Genomic DNA, 24,513 nt, shown 5'->3' with positions numbered 1-24,513 from the left:
CTGTACTGCAGCACTTTGCAATCTTTGTCCATTTAAATAATAACTTGCTCTTTGATTTTTTTCTGCCAAATTGCATGACCTCACACTTTCCAACATTATACTCCATCTGCCAAATTTTTGCCCACTCACTTAGCCTGTCTATGTCCTTTTGCAGATTTTTTGTGTTCTCCTCACACATTGCTTTTCCTCCCATCTTTGTATCGTCAGCAAACTTGGCTACGTTACACTCGGTCCCTTCCTCCAAGTCATTAATATAGATTGTAAATAGTTGGGGTTCCAGCACTGATCCCTGCGGCACCCCAGTGGTTATTGATTGCCAACCCGAGAATGAACCATTTATTCTTACTCTCCGTTTTCTGTTAGTTAGCCAATTCTCTATCCATGCTAATATATCACCCCTAACCCCGTGAATTTTTATCTGGTGCAGTACTTTTAAAATGCCTTATGTTAGTCCAAATACACCACATCCACTGGTTCCACTTTATCCACCCTGTTTGTTACTTCCTCAAAGAATTCTAGCAAATTTGTCAAACATGACTTCTCCTTCATAAATTCATGCTGACTCTGCTGGACTGAATTTTGCTATTCCAAATGTCCTGCTGCTGCTTCTTCAATAATGGACTCCAACATTTTCCCAACCACAGATGTTAGGCTAACTGGTTTATAGTTTCCTGCTTTTTGTCTGCCTCCTTTTTTTTTTTTAAAATCGGGGAGTTACATTTGCAGTTTTCCAATCTGCTGGGACCTCCCCAGAATCCAGGGAATTTTGGTAAATTACAACCAATGCATCCCCTATCCCTGTCGCTACTTCTCTTAAGACCGTAGGATGCAAGCCATCAGATCCAAGGGATTTATCTGCCTTTAGTCCCATTATCTTACTGAGTACCACTTCCTTAGTGATTATGATTGTGTTAAGTTCCTCCTCCCGCCCCCCCACCCACCATAGCCCCTTGACAATCCATTGTTGAAATATTGTTAGTGTCTTCTTCCGTAAAAACTGATACAAAATATTTGTTCAAAGTTTCTGCCATCTCCATGTTCCCCATTACTAATTCCCTGGTCTCGTCCTCTAAGGGGCCAACATTTACTTTAGCTACTCTTTTCCTTTTTATATACCTATAGAAACTCTTTCTATCTGTTTTTATATTTTGTGCTAGTTTACTTTCATTTCTGGGAATAAAACTTGTGTGCGTCATAGGAAAGATACACTGTAAATTCTCAATGCTTTAAAATGTGTCCAAGGGAATTTTCTACCTTTGTTTTCTCTGCCTTGGAACTTGCATGTTTGGCACTCTCTTGGACCAACTTGTCATATTGATGAGCATCTTCAAAGGGCATCATACTCTTTTCGTAAATCCAGGCTCTTTCTGGGGCTTCTCCAAAAAACTGGACATGGTACTGGCGACAAATGGCCCTGTTCAGACCTGTCAAAGAGAAAAGAATTGTTAGTAATTTATAAAGACTGCAACAATGCACAAGATTCAAGAATACAATACAAACAAAATTACTTCAGTCTGTATCACTGTCAGTCTTCGATTTAAAAGGATTAATACCCCAAATCGTTGGTCAAGATCCTTGAAAACACAATAACTTTTCAAAACCATGAATTTCTATTCTACTAAACAAAAAAGCCATTCCCCCCAAAAGTATCAATTTTTTTTTTTTAAAGTGATGAATTTGGTACAATTGTGACCAAGTACATATTTTCTGAAACACATTAGAAAAAATGAAAACCATGACAAAGCAGGGAATTTTACTAAACGTGGCAGACTCCCAAAGAGCAAAATCTTAATTATCCCAGTGAAAATGCAAGCTGTTAAGCAGTCATTTTCTGAAAAGAAATCTTGACGATAAGACACTTTTCAATAGGCTTACTGATTCAAATCAAGTTATTACTCCAAGTCATTCAGGAGGATTGGGAAAAGGTCACCTATTGGCCATTTAGGAAGGAGTGTTTGCAGGGGGAGCATGTTATGCTTTCCAAAGCAGAATTTAAAAAAAATTCTACTCTAATGTAATGTTTCAGCAGATAAGGACTATATCTATACATACACACACACACACACACACACACACACACACACACACACACAGCTAGCCTGACTTTGGAGCCATGTTTCTTCTCGTTCGTTAACAGTACTTTTGTTTACGAATGTTATTTTCATTTTAAAATTCCTCACCAAATTACATTGCGCAAAACATCTTTTAAATTGCCTATTAAAACTAGGCACATTACAAAAAAAAAATCACATGCTGCTGCAAAATTTAGCCACCATGACCTCCCACAGCGAGAATCTGCCAGCAGGTAATAACTTTTACACAGAAAATGCTAATGCTGCAACAGCTTTGGATTTAAATTACTTTTATACAGTATAATGGAATTTTAAAATAAAAACATTGTGAAGAAAAACAGGAGGCCTAGATCAGGTCAAGCCTGGTACTTAATTTATCAGTAAGCCAAAGTAACAGCAGTAACTAATGTCTAACACTTATTATAGTTGAACAAGCAGTTACAGACAAGTGGTTATTATTCAAGGAGTCATATTTTATTGCAACACCTAAAGAAGATTGGGCTGAAACTTAATTTACAATAATACCTTGAATTCAATTTATTGAAAGCCTACAGTAGTGCAATTATGAGTTAGAGACAAAATTATTTATGTATTTGAGCCATGATAGAGGTCTATAAAATAATTAAAAAGCCTGGACTGTGTCCCTATTGATAGATTATTCGGACCAGGGTTCAAACTATGCAAGGGTCAGGAATAGATTGGATGTTCAGTGGTTGGTTCTTCTTTTCCCAGAGATTTAGATCATTGAGCCTGTGGAATACATTGGCAGCTGCTGTGGTGGGTGACTCTCTGCATGCCTATAAGAGGGAGCTGGACCAGTTCCTAACTTGGGCAGAGATTGCATCGTATGGAAGGTAGATCGTATTTCTGTTTCTCCCACCAGCTCCCCCATCTTTCGGATGAGACATTAAACCGAGAGCCCGTCTGCCCTTCAGATAGACATAAAAGATCCCATGGCACTATTTCAAAGATGATTCAGAGGAATTATCCACGGTGCCCTGGCTAATATTTATCCCTCAATCAAGATAACAAAAACAGATTATCTGGTCATTATCACATTGCTGTTTGTGGGAGCTTGCATTGCACAAATTGGCAGCTGCGTTTCCTACATTACACAAGAACATAAGAAATAGGAACAGGAATAGGCCATACGGCCCCTTGAGCCTGCTCCGCCATGATCTGATCATGGACTCAGCTCTGCTCCTCATAACCCCTTATCGTTTAAGAAACTGTCTATTTCTGTCTTAAATTTATTCAATGTCCCAGCTTCCACAGCTCTCTGAGGCAGCGAATTCCACAGATTTACAACCCTCAGAAGAAATTTCTCCTCATCTCTGTTTTAAATGGGCGGCCCCTTATTCTAAGATCATACCCTCATCAGTGGAAACATCCTTTCTGCATCCACCTTGTCAAGCCCCCTCACAATCTTTTCCGTTTCGATAAGATCACCTCTCATTCTTCTGCATTCCAATGAGTAGAGGCCCAACCTCCTCAACCTTTCCTCATAAAAGTTAACCCCCTCATCCCCAGAATCAACCGAGTGAACCTTCTCTGAACTGCCTCCAAAGCAAGTATATCCTTTTGTAAATATGAAAACCAAAACTGCACGCAGTATTCCAGGTGTGGCCTCACCAATAACTTATATAGCTGTAGTAAGACTTCCCTGCTTTTATACTCCATCCCCTTTGCAATGAAGGCTATGATACCATTGGCCTTCCTGATCACTTGCTGTGCCTACATAATATCCTTTTGTGTTTCATGCACAAGTACCCCCAGGCCCCGCTATACTGTGGCACTTTGCAACCTTTCTCCATTAAAATAATAACTTGCTCTTTGATTTTTTTCTGCCAAGTGCGTGACCTCACACTTTCCAACATTATACTCCATCTGCCAAATTTTTGCCCACTCACTTAGCCGGTCTATGTCCTATTGCAGATAGATATTTTGTGTCCTCCTCACACATTGCTTTTCCTCCCATCTTTGTATCGTCAGCAAACTTGGCTACGTTACACTCGGTCCCTTCTTCCAAGTCGTTAATATAGATTGTAAATAGTTGGGGTCCCAGCACTGATCCCTGTGGCACCCCACTAGTTACTGTTTGCCAACCAGTGAATGAACCATTTATCCCGACTCTCTGTTCTGTTAGTTAGCCAATCCTCTATCCATGCTAATATATTACCCCCAACCCAGTGAACTTTTATCTTGTGCAGTAACCTTTCATGTGGCACCTTGTCAAATGTCTAAGTCCAAATACACCACATCCACTGGTTCCCCTTTAGCCACCCTGGTTCGTTACATCCTCAAAGAACTCCAACAAATTTGTCAAACATGACTTCCCCTTCAGAAATCCATGGTGACTCTGCCTGACCATTTTTCTTTTCCAATTGTCCTGATACTGCTTTTTTAATAATGGACTCCAACATTTTCCCAACCACAGATGTTAGGTTAACTGGTCTATAGTTTCTTGCTTTTGGTCTGCCTCCTTTTTTAAAAAAAAAAATAGGGGAGTTACATTTGCAGTTTTTCAATCTGTTGGGACCTCCCCAGAATCCAGAAAATTTTGGTAAATTACAACCAACGCATCCACAATCCCTGCCGCTACTTCTCTTAAGACCCTCGGATGCAAGCCATCAGGTCCAGGGGATTTGCCTGTCTTTAGTCCCATTATTTTACTGAGTACCACCTCCTCCTTAGTGATTGTGATTGTGTTAAGTTGCTCCGCCCCTATAGCCCCTAGACTATCCACTGTCGGAATATTGTTAGTGTCCTGTACCGTAAAGACCGATACAAAATATTTGTTCAGAGTTTCTGCTATCTCCATGTTCCCCATTACTAATTCCCCGGACTCGTCCTCTAAGGGACCAACATTTACTTTAGCCACTCTTTTTCTATTTATATACCTATAGAAACACTTGCTATCTGTTTTTATATTTTGCGCTAGTTTCCTTTCATAGTCTATCTTCCCTGTCTGAATCATTTTTTTAAAGTCGTTTTTTGCTGGCTTTTAAAAGCTTCCCAATCTTTTGTCCTCCCACTAGTTTTGGCCACTTTGTATGCCCTTGTTTTTAAATTGGATACCGTCCTTTATTTCTTTAGCTAGCCACGGATGGCTTTCTTTTCTCTTGCACCCTTTCCTCCTTACTGGAATATATTTTTCTTGAGAGTTGTGAAATATCTCCTTAGATGTACACCGCTGTTCATCAACCGTCCTACACTTTAATCTATTTTCCCAGTCCACTTTACCCAACAGTGACTAAACTTCAAAAAGTACTTCACTGGCTGCAAAGTGCTTTGAGGGGGTGTCCTGAGGTTGTTCCATAAATGCAAGTCTTTCTTTCTTTATACTTGGTCGATGTAATCTCCTGAACTGATTTTGATTGCGGGGCAGGGGGCGGAGAGGAATTTTCCAGACTTTTTTTTTATCCCTCATTGGTTTGGAGTTGTTCCTATGGTTTTTTTTGCCTCAATAATCTTCACAGGATATGTTTCAACTCAGACACTATGATGCATATGGAGAAATTCTGCAAACGGTATTTGCTCAGAATGCAGTTGTAGTTGGTAACTCCCTTCAGCTGTTCTTGGGGAAAATATTCAGTGGAAGCCCATGTTTTTGAGACAGGTTGAGGCCTTAAGTTAAAACTTGAGCAACAGTATTAAAACGACACACAAAGCAAGTCAGGTTAAATTTAATCTGGTCATTGTGATGCATGTAATTTTAATGTTTCGTTCAAAACATTTGGGATTAGAAATTTCAGTTACTGATCAAGAAAATTATTTCAAAAAGCATTTGAATGATTAATGAATCATAGATTTTCATAATTTGTTTGTATTGGCAAGTTCTCCTGACTGGTGTTTCAAGATTAGCCATTTTCAGAAGCCCTCAATAGGTTCATATTGGCAGTTTTATAAACACATTGTTTTTTCTTGATTTAAATGCTCCCCACCTTTTCAATTCTGATTTGTTGCCATTATACTTTGTATCAATAAACATAATGTAACCACCAAAGTGTGACAACAGGGCATGCGCACTAGACTTTTAATGGGCTAGTTTCAGGAAGGAAGTGTAACGCTTACAAAAAATGCATACAGGTTGAACCTCCCTTATCCAGAACCACCTCTTGTCCAGAACCATTCCGGCCACCGATTGTCGTATGCGCAGAACCCCGACATAAACAAATTGAAGTCCTTCCTCGCTGCCGACTCCTGCAATTGCTGGCCTGACCCCGCGATCCACCGCCCCCTGCCCCCCATGATCTCGCTGCCGCACTCCCAGCCCCAAGCCAGCCAGCTCCGATATCCCCTTGCTCAGTACCTGTACAATCCAATTTAACGTGACCACCCCTCATCCAGAAAAATCCCTTATCCAGAACAGGCCAGGTCCCTAGGGTTCCGGATAAGGGAAGTTCAACCTGTACTATATCTAGGATTAATATATTACAGATATATAGATAAATACAATAAATGAAAATTAACTGGCGATTACAAGAATAATTTGCATTTATATAGCGCCTTTAACATAGTAAAGCGCCCAATGTGCTTCACGGGAGTGAAATCAGACAATAAAGGTTATACTGAGCCAAAGAAGGAGACATTGGGATGGGTGATTAAAAGCCTGGGCAAAGGTCGGCTTAAAGAGGATCGATAGGTGGAGGTTTCAAGAGCAATTCTGGAGCTTAGGGCCGAGATGGATGAAACACTGGCAGCTACTGGTGAACCAAAGGAAGTGGGGATGCACAAGAGGCAGGAAAAACACAAAGTTCTTGGATGATTGAATGGCGGAAGAAAATTATAAGCGATTTGAACACGAAGATGAGAATTTTAATATTGAGTCACTGCTGGACAAGGAGGTCCGCAAACACAGATGAATGGGACTTGATGCGAGTTTGGATATGGGCAGCAGAGTTTTGGATGAGCTTAAGTTTAGAGGGTTGAAAATGGGAGGCTGGCCAGGGGAGCCCTGGAATAGGCGAGTCTGGAGGTAACAAAAGCATAGATGAGGGTTTCTGCAAAAGATGGGCAGAGACGGGTGATATTATGGAGGTGGAATGAGGCGGTCTGTGTGGTGGGGAGGTTATGGGCTTGGTAGCTCAGCTCAGGGTCAAACAGGACACAGAGGATGGGAACACTCTGGTTCAGCCTGTGGCCAGGGAGGGAGATAAAATCAGTGGCTACAGAGTTTTGGCAGGAGCCAAAGACAGTGGGTCCCAGTCTTCCTATTGTTTAAGTGGTAGAAATTATGGCACATCCACGACTGGATGTCAGACAAACAGTCTGACAACACAGAGGCAGTGGATGTGGTGGTGAGGTTGAGTTATGTGTCGTTAGTGTATATGTGGAACCTACCATTGTGTTTTCGGATGACATGGTTAAGGATCAGCATGGAAATGAGAAATAGGAGGTAAGCAAAGATAAATCCTTGGGAAACTCCTAAGGTAACTGTGCAGGGGTGCAAAGTGAAGTCATCACAGGAGATTCTCTGGCTACGATTGGCTATGCAAGAGTGAGACTAGACAAGGGCAGTCCAACTGAGCTGGACAACAGAAGAGAGACGCTGGAGTAGGATGGTGTGGTCAACCATGTAAAGGGCTGCAGACAAGTCGAGAAGGATAAGGAGAGATGTTGCACCACAGTCACATAGGATGTCATTTGTGACTTTAATTAGGGCTATTTCAGTGCTGTGGCAGGGACGTAAACCTGATTGGAGAGGATGGAGTTGTGTAAAAGACGGGCATGAATTTGGGAGGTGACAATACATACAAGGACTTTGGATAAGAAAGGGAGGTAAGAGATGGGTTGACAGGAGGGTTCAAGGGTTGGTTTTTTTGAGGAGAGGGTGGCGACGCCAGATTTGTAAGAGAGGGAGACAGTATCAGAAGAAAGGAAACCGCTGAACGCTGACGACAACCAGGTCTACCTCACCACCACCTGTCGACCCCTCCACTGTCTCTAAATTATCAGACTGATCTGACATCCAGTACTAGATGAGTAGAAATTTCCTCCAACTAAGGTTCCTGTCACAAACTCTGTTCCTTAGCCACCAACTCCATCCATCTCCCTGACAATTGTCTGAGGCTGAGCCAGACTGTTTGCAACCTTGGTGTCATATTTGACCCCAAGATGACTTTCTGACCACATACCCACAGCATCACCAAGGCTGCCTACTTCCAAATCCATAACATCGCTTGACTCCACAACTGCCTCAGCTCACCTGCTCATCCATGCCTTTGTTACCTCAACTCGACTATTCCAATGCTCTCCTGGTCGCCTCCCATCTTCCAACCTCCATAAACTCGAGCTCATCGAAAACTCTGCTGTCCATATCCTAACTCGCACCAAGTCCTGTTCATCCATCACCTGATCTACTCATCGCTGACTTGTTTACTCCCAGTCCAACAACTCCAAATTTTTAACATTCTAATCCTGGTTTTCAAATCTGTCCACATCTCTAACCTCTTCTAGCCCTACAACCAGAGATCTCTTTGCTCCTCCAATTCTGACCTCTTGCGCATCCCCTATTTTCATCTCTGCCCCATTGGTGGCCGTGTTTTCAGCTGCCTAGACTCTAAACTCTGGAATTCCCTCCCTAAACCTCTCTGTCATCCCTCCTTTAAGATGCTCTATAAAACCTACCTCTTTGAGCTAACTTTTGGTCAACTGTTCTAATATCTTTATGCGGCTCAGTGTTATATGCAGACAGTGTGAGGTTATGCACTTTGGCAGAAAAAAATCAAAGAGCAAGTTATTATTTAAATGGAGAAAGATTGCAAAGTGCCGCAGTACAGCGGGACCTGGGGGTACTTATGCATGAAACACAAAAGGATAGTATGCAGGTACAGCAAGTGATCAGGAAGGCCAATGGTATCTTGGCCTTTATTGCAAAGGGGATGGAGTATAAAAGCAGGGAAGTCTTACTACAGCTATATAAGGTACTGGTGAGGCCACACCTGGAATACTGCGTGCAGTTTTGGTTTCCATATTTACGAAAGAATATACTTGCTTTGGAGGCAGTTCAGAGAAGGTTCACTAGGTTGATTCCGGGGATGAGGGGGTTGACTTATGAGGAAAGGTTGAGGAGGTTGGGCCTCTACTCATTGGAATTCAGGTGATCTTATCCTTGGGGAAGAGTGACCATAATAAAAGGTAGAATTCTTCATTAAGATGGAGAATGACTCAGTTAATTCAGAGACTAGGGTACTGAACTTAAGGAAAGGTAACTTTGATGGTATGAGACGTGAATTGGCAGAATAGACTGGCAAAGGATATTTAAAAGGGTTGACGGTGGATAGACAATGGCAAATATTTAAAGATCATAGGATGAACTTCAACAATTGCACATCCCTGTATGGAGTAAAAATAAAATGGGGAAAGTGGCTTAACCGTGGCTAACAAGGGAAATAAAGGATAGTGCTAAGTCCAAGGAACAGGCATATAAATTGGCCAGAAAAAGCAGCAAACCTGAGGACTGGGAGAAATTTAGAATTCAGCAGAGGAGGACAAAGGGTTTAATTAGGAGGGGGGAAATAGAGTATGAGAGGAAGCTTGCCGGGAACATAAAAACTGACTGCAAAAGCTTCTATAGATATGTGAAGAGAAAAAGATTAGTGAAGACAAACGTAGGTCGCTTGCAGTCAGATTCAGGTGAATTTATAATGGGGAACAAAGAAATGGCAGACCAGTTGAACAAATACTTCGGTTCTGTCTTCACGAAGGAAGACACAAATAACCTTCCAGAAGTACTAGGAGACCAAGGGTCTAGTGAGAAAGAAGAACTGAAGGATATCCTTATTAGGCAGGAAATTGTGTTAGGGAAATTGATGGGATTGAAGGCCGATAAATCCACGGGGCCTGATGGTCTGCATCCCAGAGTACTTAAGGAAGTGGCCCTAGAAATAGTGGATGCATTGGTGATCATTTTCCAACAGTCTATCGACTCTGGATAAGTTGCTATGGACTGGAGGATAGCTAATGTAACACCACTTTTAAAAAAAAAAGAGGGAGAGAGAAAACGGGTAATTATAGACCGGTTAGCCTGACATCAGTAGTGGGAAAATGTTAGAATCGTTTATCAAGGATGAAATAACAGCACATTTGGAAAGCAGTGACAGGATTGGTCCAAGTCAACATGGATTTGTGAAAGGGAAATCATGTTTGACAAATCTTCTGGAATTTTTTTGAGGATGTAACTTGTAGAGTGGACAAGGGAGAACCAGTGCATGTGGTGTACTTGGACTTTCAAAAGGCTTTTGACAAGGTCCCACACAAGAGATTGGTATGCAAAATTAAAGCACATGGTATTGGGGATAATCTTACTGATGCGGATAGAGAACTGGCTGGCAGACAGGAAGCAGAGAGTCGGGATAAATGGGTCCTTTTCAGAATGGCAGGCAGTGACTAGTGGGGTGCAGCAGGGCTCAGTGCTGGGACCCCAGCTATTTACAATATGCATTAATGATTTAGATGAAGGAATTGAGTGCAATATCTCCAAGTGTGCAGATGACACTAAACTAGGTGGCGGTGTGAGCTGTGAGGAGGACGCCAAGAGGCTGCAGGGTAACTTGGACAGGTTAGGTGAGTGGGCTAATGCATGGCAGATGCAGTATAATGTGGATAAGTGTGAGGTTATCCATTTTGGGGGCAAAAAACACGAAGGCAGAATATTATCTGAATGGCGGCAGATTAGGAAAAGGGGAGGTGCAACGAGACCTGGGTGTCATTGAAGATTGGCATGCAGGTACAGCAGGCGGTGAAGGCAGCAAATGGTATGTTGGCCTTCATAGCTAGGGGTTTTGAGTATAGGAGCAGGGAGGTCTTAATGCAGTTGTATAGGGCCTTGGTAAAGCCTCACCTGGAATATTGTGTTCAGTTTTGGTCTCCTAATCTGAGGAAGGACATTCTTGCTATTGAGGGAGTGCAGCGAAGGTTCACCAGATTGATTCCTGAGATGGCTGGTCTGACATATGAGGACAGACTGGATCGACTGGGCCTTTATTCACTGGAGTTGAGAAGGATGAGAGGGGATCTCATAGAAACATATAAAATTCTGACGGGACTGGACAGGTTAGATGCAGGAAGAATGTTCCCGATGTTGGGGAAGTCCAGAACCAGGGGACACAGTCTGAGGATAAGGGGTAAGCCATTTAGGACCGAGATGAGGAGAAACTTCTTCACTCAGAAAGTTATTAACCTGTGGAATTCCCTACCGCAGAGAGTTGGTGATGCCAGTTCGTTGGATATATTCAAGAGGGAGTTAGATGTGGCCCTTACGGCTAAAGGATTAAGGGGTGTGGGGAGAAAGCAGGAAAGGGGTACTGAGGTGAAAGATCAGCCATGATCTTATTGAATGGTGGTGCAGGCTCGAAGGGCCGAATGGCCTACTCCTACACCTATTTTCTATGTTTCTATGTTCCGTGGGGACGAACTACACCTGAACTATTCCGGGACCAGCGTTCTAGCGAATCGAATAACTAGGGAGGCAGATAAGGCTTTAAACTAAATAAGGGCGGTGGGGGGGAGGGGGGGAGAAGAAGGTCCCAGGAGATAAATCTAGAATGTTAAAGAGAAAAGAAAAGGAAGCAATGCAGGAAAGTGATTGTGGTAAGGATAATGAGATGATGTCAGGAAGGGACACAGCATCCAAACAAAAGAGTGCACTAAAAAATAAGGTCCAGGTAAGAAAAAATAGCGATAAGACAAATAGGGCTATAGTACAAAAAAATGTTAACATGTCTAATAATGTTAAAAAGACAAATCTAAAAGTGCTGTATCTGAATGCACGAAGCATTTGTAATAAGGTAGACAAATTAACAGCGCAAATAGATGTAAACGGATACGATATAGTTGCAATTACGGAGACATGGTTGCAGGGTTATCAGGGTTGGGAACTGAATATCCAAGGATATTCAATATTTAAGAAGGATAGGAAAAAAAGAAAAGGGGATGGTGTGGCGTTGTTAGTCAAGGATGAAATCAGAGCAATAGTGAGAAAGGATACTGGCTCAAAATCAAGATGTTGAATCAGTCTGGGTGGAGCTAAGGAGCACCAAGGGGCAGAAAACATTGGTGGGAGATGTCTATAGGCCTCCAAACAGTAGTGTAAATGTAGGGGACGGCATCAAACAGGAAATTAGAGATGCATGCAACAAGGGTACTACAATGATCGTAGGTGACTTTAATCTACATATAGACTGGCCAAACCAAATTAGTAATAATACTATGGAGGATGAATTCCTGGAGTGCGCACTAAATGGTTTTTAGACTAGTATGTTGAGGAGCATACTAGGGAACAGGCTATCCTAGATTGGGTATTGTGCAATGAGAAGGGGTTAATTAATAGCCTTGTTGTGCAGGATCCTTTAGGGAAGAGTGATCATAACATGAATTAATTCTTTATTAAGATGGAAAGTGAAGTAGTCCAATCTGAAACTAGAGTGCTAAATCTAAACAAAGGAAACTACGAAGGTATGGAAAAATAAGAGTTTGAGTGTAAACTTGCAAGGAACATAAAAACCGACTGCTAAAAGTTTCTACAAGTATGTAAAAAGAAAAAGATTACTGAAGACAAATGTCGGTCCTTTACAGTCAGAAACAGGAGAATTTATAATGGGGAACAAGGAAATGGCAGAAAAATAAATACTTTGGTTCTGTCTTTACGGAAGAGGACACAGATAACATCCCAGAAGTGCTTGGGAACCAAGGGTCTAGTGGGCAAGAGGAATTAAAGGAAATGATTATTAGTAAGAAAATAGTGCTGGAGAAACTAATGGGACTAAAAGCTGATAAATTCCCAGGGCCTGATATTCTGCATCCCAGAGTACTAAAAGAGGTAGCCATAGAAATAGTAGATGCACAGGGATCAGTGCTTGGGCCCCATATGTATATTTTTTTTGAATGACTTGGATGAGGGAACCAAATGTAATATTTCCAAGTTTGCTGACAACACAAAACTAGGTGGAATTGTGAGTTGGGAGGAGGATGCAAAGACGCTGCATGGCGATTTAGATAGGTTGAGTGAGTGGGCAAACACATGGCAGATGCAGTATAACGTGGATAAATGAAGTTATCCACTTTGGTCGGAAAAGCATAAAGACAAAGTATTATTTAAATGGTGATAGCTTGGGAAATGTCGAAGTACAACGGGACCTGGGTGTCTTTGGACACCAGTCATTGAAAGCAAACAAGCAGGTGCAGCAAGCAGTTAGGAAGGCAAATGGTATGTTGGCCTTCATTGCAAGAGGATTTGAGTACAGGAGTAAGGATGTCTTACTACAGTTATACAGGGCCTTGGGGAGACCACACCTGGAGTAGTGTGTGCAGTTTTGGTCTCCTTACCCAAGAAAGGATATACTTGCCATAGGAGGGAGTGGCAGGACTGTAGTATGAGGAGAGACTGGATCAACTAAGCCTGTATTCACTAGAGTTTAGAAGAGTTAGAGGGGATCTCATTGAAACATATAAAATTCTGAAGGGGCTGGACAAACTGGATGCGGGGACGATGCTTCCCCTGGCTGGGAAGTCTAGAACAAGGGGTCACTTTCTCAGGATACAGGATAGGAAATTTAGGACTGAGAGGAGAAGAAATTTCTTCACTCAGAAGATGGTGAACCTGTGGAATTCTCTACCACAGAAGGCTGTGGAGGTCAAGTCACTGAATATATTTAAGAAGTAGATAAGATTTCTGACACAAAAGGCATCAAGGGGTATGGGGAGAAAGCGGGAATATGGTGTTGACAGAGGATCGGCCATGAGCATATTGAATGGCGGTGCAGGCTTGAAGGGCTGAATGGCCTACTTCTGCTCCTATTTTCTATGTTTCTACGTATAAGGAGATGGCTGGTCGTGGAGGAAAGAAGCCAGGGGTTCCCTTTGCATTCCAGGATGATTCTGCAGTAGTGAGCAGTATTTGCAGAGGACAACAGGGCCCCGAAAGTGCTTGAGGAGATCCGGTCAGATCCAGCGATGAATGGCTAAACCAGTTTCGCGCCATAAACATTCAAATCTGCATCCCTTGGGCTTAAGGAAGCAAAGATGGGGGAACAACTAAGGTGGGCAAGAGTAAGGGTTTTATTAGAGATAAGGGCATCACTGAAAGGATCGATAGCTGTAGAAGTATCGTGGTGAATAGAGGACCAAAGGCTGGACGGTTGGGAGTTTGAAAGTACTGTTGTAAGTGACTTGGGGATTACCTTTTTCTCCCAGGGGTGGACTCAGAAGGCATTTGAGTTCGAAGGGCGATGAGAATGGTGAGGATTATGAGGAAGTGATCAGAGATGTCCTTTGTGACTGAGACAGTGAGAATAGATTCCACGAAAGATGGCAAGGTCGATGGAGTAGTCGTGAATATGGGTAGTAGAGGTTAAAGGAGGGCATTAAATTTAAGAGGGTAAAGCAAGTTGAGGTTGATGTAAAAATCACCGAAGACGAGAAGTTGCTCGGTGCAGAAGCTAAGGGAGGAAACCATGAAGAGATTGGTGAGAAACTTAGCACGGGGCTAGGGTGGAATTTAAGGGAGAGGCGATGAACAAGATAAGGTGCTTAAAGAAGGAGAAGGTACCAGAGGAGATGGGGGAAATACCAAGGTGACGAGGGCTGCGGCGGTATGGTATGCGCAAGTGGTGGGAGGGATAAACATGCAGGGAGACGCCAGTAAGGGGGAAGGTGTTGTCACCAGTGAGCTGTCAGACCATGGTGTTGATACAATCATCCACAATAATGCCCTAGCTGCAAGGGATCTTAATCCAAGTGAACTGATATTCTGGAGGGAGATGCGGAGGCGGTGATTCATGATCCGGTGGCAAAGTCCATATGATCTGCGGTGCGATGGATGAATGGGACAGGAAGGAGGTTGGCAAGATTAGCCCTCAACGAGTGAGCTAGATGGGAAGGAAGGCAAGGGGAGTTGGGGTAGCTGCTCGTAAGGAGGCAGCATGTGCCTCGAAGGACCCTTCACAGAATGCGGAGGAGGCAGAGGGTAGCTGTGGGCTTATCCAATAGGGAATCAAACCTTGGATGGCAGCAGGAGAGTAGAAGGTCCAGGAATAGTGAAGGGCTGTGGTAGGAACTGTGGGTGGAAGCAAAGTACCAGAGAGGTGAAAAATGAAAGGGGGCATGATTGGGTGCCAGGAAGAGGAGTTGACAGGAGAGGAGAGAAAAAATAAGGGAGGCAGAAGTAATGGGCCCAGCCCTGGAAAGGCAGGCAAAATACACACACAAATGGACACAGAAATTTCTATCAGTCTCTCCTTAGTTAAAACAGTTACTATTCAAGTGTGTCACTCTTATTAAAAATGGGGACAATTATTCTACTGGTTTCTTGCTCTCAATGTTAGAGACCACTAATTAGCTTAGAGGTGCTTAAAATTACTCATCTGCAGAAAATTGTTCAAATTAGAATTGCTTCAACCTTTCAAATATTTAAAAAGCTATTGTTTCAAATACCTTTTACTTTTGTGTGGGAACTCAAGAGGGGATCTGAAGAAACCATGCAAGCCCACCAAGGGTAACCAGATACTTTGGACCACACCATGTCCCCGACATCATATTTCACTGGGACAGCCTTATCCTTCTCCTTCTCCTTCGGCACCTCATTTTTCTCTTCTTTATTATCTTGGTCTTCTTCAGTCTGTTGATAAAAACAGCACAGAAGTGCCAGAGTGAACTTCAGAATTCAGTTTTTAAAATCACAAGGTTTATTGTAGCCAGCTTTGACAAGTTTAGAAAAATATTTACCTGTTGACAGGTACATTTTGAAAAAGACAGGAAGTTTATGCAGCATTAGTTTGACAAATATAACCTTCACTTTTGTTAATCCTAATTAGACAGCAACTTTCACAATATTAATGTAACACAGTTTATTCTTTGCTTCATGGAATTTATATCCACGGCTACCAAAACATTGAGTAGAGAGTCAATTTTAACCTGCAAATTTAGAGCTCTACACTGGGGAAAAATAAGTCAATCATTCAAAATTGATGGGCAAAAGAAATCACATAAAAGATAATTTAATTAAACAAACAAAATACTAGTGCAATTTGACCTCGGCATTTTCTTCCTCTCTTTCCTTTCCCCCATCCCACTGTGATAAATACTGTACTGGACAATTTGAACTCTGCTGTGCTGAGGGTGAAAGCAGGACAGCAGGCCCGGATTCAGTGCAAGAATGGATAAATATTCTGGAGTTCTCCTGGATTGCATTTTGGAAATCGGAGTATTTAAACAGATATTTCCTTCAGATTGCATGGATAGGACAAAGATAGACTGCACATGAACTGCAAAAGAAGCAAACATGAATGAGCTAGACAGCTGCTTCTTGTTCCATGCTGTCTCATATTCTTATGGCATTGTAAGCTAATTCAGCCTCACTTCTAAAATCGGCCAAGCTTGCTCCTTTGCTTGTGATATTTCAGAGATTGGGAACTCAACAGTTTGAGAAGCTCAGTTGCAAATTAATATTTAATTTAACCAAAATCTCCTGATCACTGGCATTGGAATGCGTATTAATTTATTGCTCCATCAAGTCCATTTTTTCAACATTTAAAAAATACAAACACACTATAGGACTGCCAACATCCATGAACCATATCCCAAGGGGTAAGGAGACAAAAATAAGCTTTAGTCAGTAGTATCTGCCTACATAATACTCACAACACCATCATCTGAAGTGCTTTTGAGATATTTTGGCATGATAAGCAAGACTGCAGGAAAACTGGAGAAGATTTTGGAAAACATTCTCAGGATTCTCTTAATTTCTTGGGGAGAACACTATTTTGGATATTCACTAATACTCCGATGCTAAATCTACATTTATTTAAGTCATCCTCCATTGTCCACCGCCCCTTCAGTGTACGTGAAGCTATTAACTTTTACCACTCCCCCACCTGCCCCCCTGCCACCCCCCCTCGTTCACGCTGGACAGCATTCTCCATCACTGTTCACCGAGTCAGCCTTCCCCAGTGAAGACTTTGCAGGTCCTACCTACTGCTGAGCATTGTGGCAACAAAAGTAGTTCTTGCGCAGAGTGTGCAGTAGTGTTTGAGACACTGAGCAGTAGCAGTTGGGCGTGGTGGCAAGGAGCAAGTTAGAGATCAGAACCGGACAATTATTGTGGATTCAGTGTTAAAAACATGACCATGATTTTCCAGTCGCCCTGGTAATGAGCTACTTTATAAGTACTCACCATTGACATTTAAAGAACATTCAGCATGGTTTATTTGGCCATGAGCACACTCACATTTTATCCACAGGAATGGATGGAAGCATGGATGGTTGAGCTCTCCTTTGTCTGAAAATATTATAGCTTCCCTCGTCCGTCACTCTGGCAGTGTGGGTTTAGAGAACTACCATCACCCCAACCCCATGCTAAAGAAATCCACAGATGTTCAGAGTTAGAAACAAGCATCTCATCTCTTTCATACCCAGAGACTGGTAAGAATGTGGATCTCGCTATCACAGGGATTGGTCGACATGAATAGTATAGATTCATTTAAAGGGCGGTTAGATAAGTGTATGAGGGAGAAGGGAATAGAATTAGATGAGGAAAGACGGGAGGAGGCTCGAGTGGAGCATAAACGCTGGCATGGACTGGTTGGGCCGAATAGCCAGTTTCTCTTCTGTGAGATGGAAGGAAAAAGATTTGGTGGTATGGAAATTGTTGGTTAATACATGGAGCGGTTTTCTCTCATGCACTGGATTCCAATTTACCACTGACTTGAATCACGACTCCGTCAACATTCTTTTTAAATGAGTAACTCAGAATAAATTCTGTTCCGTTATGCTTATAACTGAAAAAATTGTTGGGCAGTATTTTAAACTCATTTATTCCGAAGTACATTTTCGCTACTTCTGAGGTGGTTACCACAAAAAAAGCTGACTCGAATGCAACTCCAGCACATGCATTTTTTCATTTATGGAGATTCTCTCCAATGTGCAGATTCTTTGACAGGAATAATATGGTTAACCCACTAATGCTTAACCAAAGTTTGCATCTGCTTCATTTAATGTACACAATTCATTTTTAATCGCATATATAATACTCAAGATATTGATTCAGACACAATCTGAAATAGGACAGTTGAACTTTTGGTGTTGCCTTTTTGATTTCAATCTGGCCAGATTTTGGAAGGAAGCAAAGCATCCCACACTTTGGTTAAGATATACTACTTTCCCATCCCTGCCATTAAAAAGGTAAAAGTGATATACAAGAAGAGAAAGCAAACCAAAAAAAGTCACAAAATGACAGGCAAGTGGCACAATTTCAAACACATTAAAAATAAATATCCTTATTAATAAACCTACCAAATTAAAATGAACATTTTACAAATTCTGGCTGGTGAATCAAAAACTCCCAGGCTAATAGATAAAACATTTGAAAAGTGTCATCGGGTTCAGAACTATAGGTTACCTGCAAGTACAATAAATTGCATTTATGGAACACTTTTAACACAGAACAATATCCCAAGGGGCTTCACAGAGGTGTATCAGACAATGCCGGCTTCTTATGCCCCTTCACTTAAGGATGACATTGGATACAATCCAGAGATCTGGCACAGACAGTGATACCCTCTCCAGGAGGTAGTTTGACTGGGTATCCCATGAGCAAAATACCACCAGCAGTAAAGATAAATGACTGTGTCAGCGTTGTGATTTTGATACTGGTCATCAGTAGCCACATCGGTCGACAATCTGCCTTTGCTGACTTGTGCAGCCTCCCACCCCATGTTGAAAAAGGATTGAGGCTACAATGAGAAAGTTAGAAGTGTGACTCGGTGGTAACTGAAGAGGCACAGTTGTTTCATTATTGCCAAATATGTCCATAGTATGAACAAGTGAAGATTCAGAATAACACAAAATCGGCACACATCATGTGGCTCTTCCAGTGGAAGTGGTTAGGTTCTATAAATGGGGCAATAAAGATACTTTTATTTGTTAGCGAAGCTAAGACCCAATTCAAGTTTAATCTCAAAAAATTACAAAATGCCCAATTTAGGGCATAATACTGCCAGAATGTAGACTTGATTACTTATTCATCAGAGTTCCCAATCTCAGCTGGCCTGCTGTAAACAGGTATCAAGAACAGGGAGCAGGAAGAAAGGTTACATACAAAATTGAGAGAGAAAATCTCAGAGGAACAAATACTACAGTGGATGCTGAAAATGTATTATCTAATCATGCACTTCTTGTTCACCAGTCTTGTGCATACATTTATTTTGTTTCTTATTTTCTTCCCTTTGCTCCTGATGTAGTGATTCATGCAGGAGTAGACTAGGATATTGGAGGAGCTCACATTATATTATTTTCATATTATTTCAATAATACATGTTTGAAGTTTGTCATCAATCATCAATTGATGACAAACAAAAATACAATTTTGAGAAATTACCCTAGTTGTCACGTCTCCCTAGCCAACTTGTACATAACTAATTCCAATCATTGGAGCGGATGGAATTGGATTGTTACACTTTAAAAAAAAATGTAAGTGAGCTTTACCAATGGAAAAGTGTACCCCAGTCACTTGTCAGGAAAGCTGGAAATGGAAAAATGGGGTAATTTCCACACCAAGAGTAGGAACATGAATGATCAAAGAAAATACAATTGGCTTGGGTCAAGATTAAATTTTCCAACCTCTCATGCTCCAATGGCCTGTCAATGTGAGCATGTGTACAGATGGATCAGAAAGGCTAATCTGACTCAGTATGGCCTCTGTACAAAGGGTCACATCATGCTTCATCATTAAGGTGATTAGAAAGGATTAACATTGCAAAAAAGAACTCCAACTTTGTTACTATTTAAAATGGTTGGGTAAAATTCCCAACTAGTTATTTCCATTCAAGGAGGACCATGGTTAATCCTGATTAATATAGGTTTGATCCTCAGAGATAAAAGTACCAAGAGGAAAAAGCAACTCTCCTCCAGTGTGACTAATCTGAGAAAGAAAGAACTCCTCCAATTGAATGATCAAGTGAAAGTTCTATTCTCCAGTTTAATTTAAGCCCCATTTATATCAAGGTTATCCAACCCGAATACAAATACCAAGAGTTAGACAAAGGATTGGGCAAAGACATATGGAATCGAGAAGTACTGATTTACTCACCTGCTGAGAGTGCACATTTTTCCACAACTGCCAAAATCTCTTCTCTTTTACCCCTCCCCATTTCCTACTCCTCTCTCCTAAAGGCAGAGTCTTGTTGGGGTATGATTTCACAGGCACCATCAGCCCTCCAGTGACTCATCTGTGTGAGCATTGACAGACTATTTGATCACGGAGGTCATCGCAGCCAAGCACAATCCTGTTCTCATCCAAGTTAACCTCTTCATGTGCATTTTCCAGCAAATCGGATTGCAAAAAGGAATGGAACCCTTACCTAACATTTTACCTCCCTTTCCCATGAGCACTACAGGTCAACTGTAAAACACCAAATGCTGCACTAACTGACATCAGCCAAATGAGCATAGACCAGAGATTGAACATGGGGCTTTCCGCTCAGGACCATACTAGGCTGTGCCTTTAACCATTAGGGAGTTAACTTGCAAAATCTGAAGGATTTCACACAGGCATTATGTATTATAACTATTGATTATTTTTAAAAGTTACGTTAACTGGGACCTTCATGCATCAATTTAGACACTGAATGTCATTAGTTTATTGGACTATGCGAAACATTATTGGTCAGTCCATTTCTGTCTCAGCAGGTCCCACACAAGTGTACTTTTCAACAGGATAGCAATCAGGAATAGGAACCGCGACCAATTTATACCCCCTCCCAGCTATACTGTCGAGAGCCACTGAGACCAATTACAAAGTCCCATCACTGCCTGCACAAAGACTGACTGATTTCCCTGATCTGTGTTGGTCAAAGTATTTAACTGGCTGTAAAACACTTTGGAACATCCTGAGGTCATGAAAGGCACTATATAAATGCAAGTTATTTCTAAATAGAGGGCAAAAATCTCCACATTACTATCTCAAAACGTTTTGGTTCAATTCTCAGATCTTTAAAGCGTTAATTAAACTTTCAATCCGGTTAATAAAATGCACCTTTTGATCCATGCGGGATTATCAGAATGAGGTACTGAGTGGGTGTGGGGCAATCAGCTATCAGAGAATGAAAAACAAAGAGTGTGTTAATCAAACTGTCTTGTGGCCCCTTTAATAACGGATTAAGAGCTGAATTAGCAGAGACCTGGAAACATAATGACCTATTTGCCACCATGGCCAGGAAATAATGCAGAAACAATGCAGAATTAATTAAAAAAGAAACTAGAAAAAAACATGAGATTATTATGGAATTCAAGATGTTTCAGTTCACTTCAGTGAATTTGGCAAACACTTTGGGAACAAGAATCAAATTACAGACTGACTGGCCAAAATAAAAAATAATTTTCAAAGCATAAGAGACCAAGTAACTAACTTTGTACAAGTACAGATAGATAAGTACATAGGCCTCAATTTCGGCTGAGTCTGGTTTTCGGCGCACTTACTGGAGTTGCGCCGCTTATCTGCGTTCCGAGGTGCGCTGAAAAATGTTGTTGCCACTTTGGCTTCTGTCTGGCCTCTTCACTGCAGATGCGCAGTGTGGCCAGTCGAGTCGGGGGTGGAGCCAGTGTTCTATGCCAGGACGTCTGCACATGCATAGTGGAGTCCCGCTGGTGATGTCCGCGCATGAGCAGTAGCGCTGCGAGTCTGCAACAGTAGGTCTCTCTCACTTTCAGAGCATGGCGATGGACTCCTTCAGGCAAAGTTCTCTGCATTTATTCTGCCAGGGGCGGGCAGGAGAACTGATAGTGCTCCTGCCTGCTGGTGATTTCTATCAGTTCTCCTGCCCGCCCCTAGCCCTGGCCGAGTGGCCTCCAGGCTGTACTCAAAGAAAACCCAAAGGAAACCCTTTCAGCATGGCTGAGAGTGTAGGACTGCTGAGTTTACCCTATAGTTTTATGACAGAGTATCTTGATGAATTTGTTTGTGCATTAAGATAAAGGCTGAGGAATAGAATATATTTTTCCTTTATGGAACTGGTTGCACTTACTACCGTCAGGTTGAGCAAATGTTTTTTTGCAGTGTCGAGTTTCTATTTTTACGTAACCTATCATCCGAGGTTTTGTTTGCAAGGTTTGGTGGTTTGTAAGGCTTGGTGGTTTAGGTGCAGTCCTCTTCGCTTCCCTTTCCGCCCCTATCCCAGGCCGAATGGCCTCCGATGTACCTACCTGTGCCGATTTCTTTAACTCTCCGCAAGGGTTTTCTGAAATGGCCACATACGCTGGCCTAAGTATAAATGGAGTAACTATTAGCTGGCCAAAGTTGCCTAAATGAGCAGAACTGATGTAGGTGGCCGGTAATGCCCCCTTTTGAGAAAACAAACTAACCTAAAAAAATCGTAACTAACTCAGTTACGCTGGTGCAAATTGATTGGGGAAAATGGGGATTTTTAAGTTACGCCAGAAAAACCAAGGGCCCAAGTTTCGAGCCGCGCCTAGAACGGCGCAGTCCCGGCCTGGACGCCCGTTTTTTGCGCCACAAAAAAAACTCCAGATTCTCCACCTGCCTGCAGGTCCTCTGGCCCTCGGCGCAGCGCCGCAGGAGCTGTAGGGGGCGGAGCCAGGTCCCTGCGCTGAAAGTGGGCGCGCATGTTCAGTAGCTCCAGGCGCCCAAAACTGTGTGGGAGGGGCCGAAGCACACAGCCCCTAGCCCTGGCCGAATGGCCTCACTGGGGCTGCGTGCATAAGGCTCCTCCCACGGCCAGCTCCTGCTTCCTCCCGACCCGACACCGACCTGACTCTCTCCCCCCTTCCCCCCCCCCCCTGACTCTCTCTCTCTCTCTCTCTCTCTCTCTCTCTCTTCCCCCCCCCCCCCCCACCGCCTCCAGACCCGACACTCGCTTCCCCCCTTCCCCCCCGCCCCCGGACCCGACCCGACCCCCGCTCCCACCCTCTCTGGACTGGACTGGACCCGACACCGACCCGACTCCCTCCCCCCCCCGCCCCGGACTGGATCCGACCTGACCTCCCTCCCTCCCCCGACCTGACCTCCCTCCCCCCGACCCGAACCCCCTCCCACCACCCCCCCAACCCGACCCAACGCCACCTACCTGTAAATCTGGTGCTGGGGACCGGCCCTGCCCGAAGTCTCGGGCCTGGCCCGTTCAGCCTCCCTCCCCCTTCTCCTTCCTCCCCCACAATCTCCTTCACCCCCCCCAAACTCCTCCCCCCCCACACAATCTCCTTCCCCCCCCCCACACAATCTCTTTCCCCCCCCCCACACAATCTCCTTCCCCCCCCCACACAATCTCCTTCCCCCCACCCCCCACACAATCTCCTTCCCCCCCCACAATCTCCTTCTCCCCCCCCCAATCTCCTTCTCCCCCCCCCACAATCTCCTTCCCCCCCCCCCACAATCTCCTTCCCCCCCCCCCCACAATCTCCTTCCCCCCCCCCCCACAATCTCCTTTCTCCCCTTTATCCCCTTCTCCCCCATCCCTCCCTCTGCTCCCCCCCTCTCTCCCTCTACCCCCCTCCTCTCGCTGTCAGAAACACAGACACTGACAGACAGAGAATGAGAGACACACACAGACAGACAGAGAGATAGAGACACTGACAGAGACACACTGGGGGGGGGGATCCCAGCACGCTGTTGGAGGGCTCCCGGTGCTGCAGTCGGTAAGTAGAAAATGTTTTATTTATTGATTTAAAAAAAAAAATTATTTCTTATTAAATTTTTTTGATTTGATTTATTGGTTGATTTATGGATGTATTTATCATTTATTATTGATGCTGGCTCTTTATTTGTAAAACTGAAATGTTTAATGTTTGTAAACTTCCCTTTAAACCCCCCCCCCACCATTCCCTACGCCTGATTTCTAACCTACGCCTGATTTTCTAAAGTGTAGACAAGGTTTTTGAGCGTACAAAAATCTTCACTTACTCCAGTCTAAGTTAGTTTGGAGTAAGTTTTCACTCACGAAACTTTGAAATCAGGCGTAAGTGGCCGGACACGCCCCCTTTTGAAAAAGAAATTCTGTTCCAAAGTGAAACTGTTCTAACTGACTAGAACTGGAGCAAACTAAATGACGAGAATTCCGATTTCTAAGATACTCCGTTCCACACCAGTTGCTCCTAAAAATCAGGAGCAAATCATGTGGAAACTTGGGGCCTAAGTTACTCCAAAAAAAAAATGGAGCAACTCCTGGCCAAAAGTGAGCTCATATATTGGTGGGTTATGATCCTCACCAGTCACCATCACAGCTTTTTTTTGGCATCAGTGTCACAAAACAAGGCAGTTAATATTAACATATCATACCATGCCATCAACATTATTCTTACTGTCACAAAAACACTAACTGTTTAGCAAAGAAAAGTCATTTTTAGTGGCTAGAAACTTCAATGGCTACATTCAATCGGTGTGTGAGACAAACTTTTTTGAAATTTCCGAAGAGCAGCTTAGGATAAGGCTAAT

General features: G+C 42.9%; 1 protein-coding gene across 3 annotated transcripts in view; it reads right to left on the bottom strand.

The window, feature by feature from the left end:
• nsd2 (nuclear receptor binding SET domain protein 2) overlaps window positions 1–24,513 on the bottom strand; it is a 111,356-nt gene that overhangs the window by 62,546 nt on the left and 24,297 nt on the right. For all 3 annotated transcript variants that reach the window (XM_070866920.1, XM_070866921.1, XM_070866919.1), the window contains 2 exons: window positions 15,507–15,690; window positions 1,255–1,424 (listed from right to left, as the gene is read on the bottom strand). In XM_070866920.1, the coding sequence (XP_070723021.1) occupies window positions 1,255–1,424; window positions 15,507–15,690 (354 nt within the window). The remainder of the gene's footprint in view (window positions 1–1,254; window positions 1,425–15,506; window positions 15,691–24,513) is intronic.

The sequence above is a fragment of the Pristiophorus japonicus genome, chromosome 2, assembly GCF_044704955.1.
Source record: "Pristiophorus japonicus isolate sPriJap1 chromosome 2, sPriJap1.hap1, whole genome shotgun sequence".
NCBI classification, from domain to species: domain Eukaryota; kingdom Metazoa; phylum Chordata; class Chondrichthyes; family Pristiophoridae; genus Pristiophorus; species Pristiophorus japonicus.
Note: the sequence above shows the minus strand (reverse complement) of the source record. Positions and strands in the feature narration are given on the sequence as shown.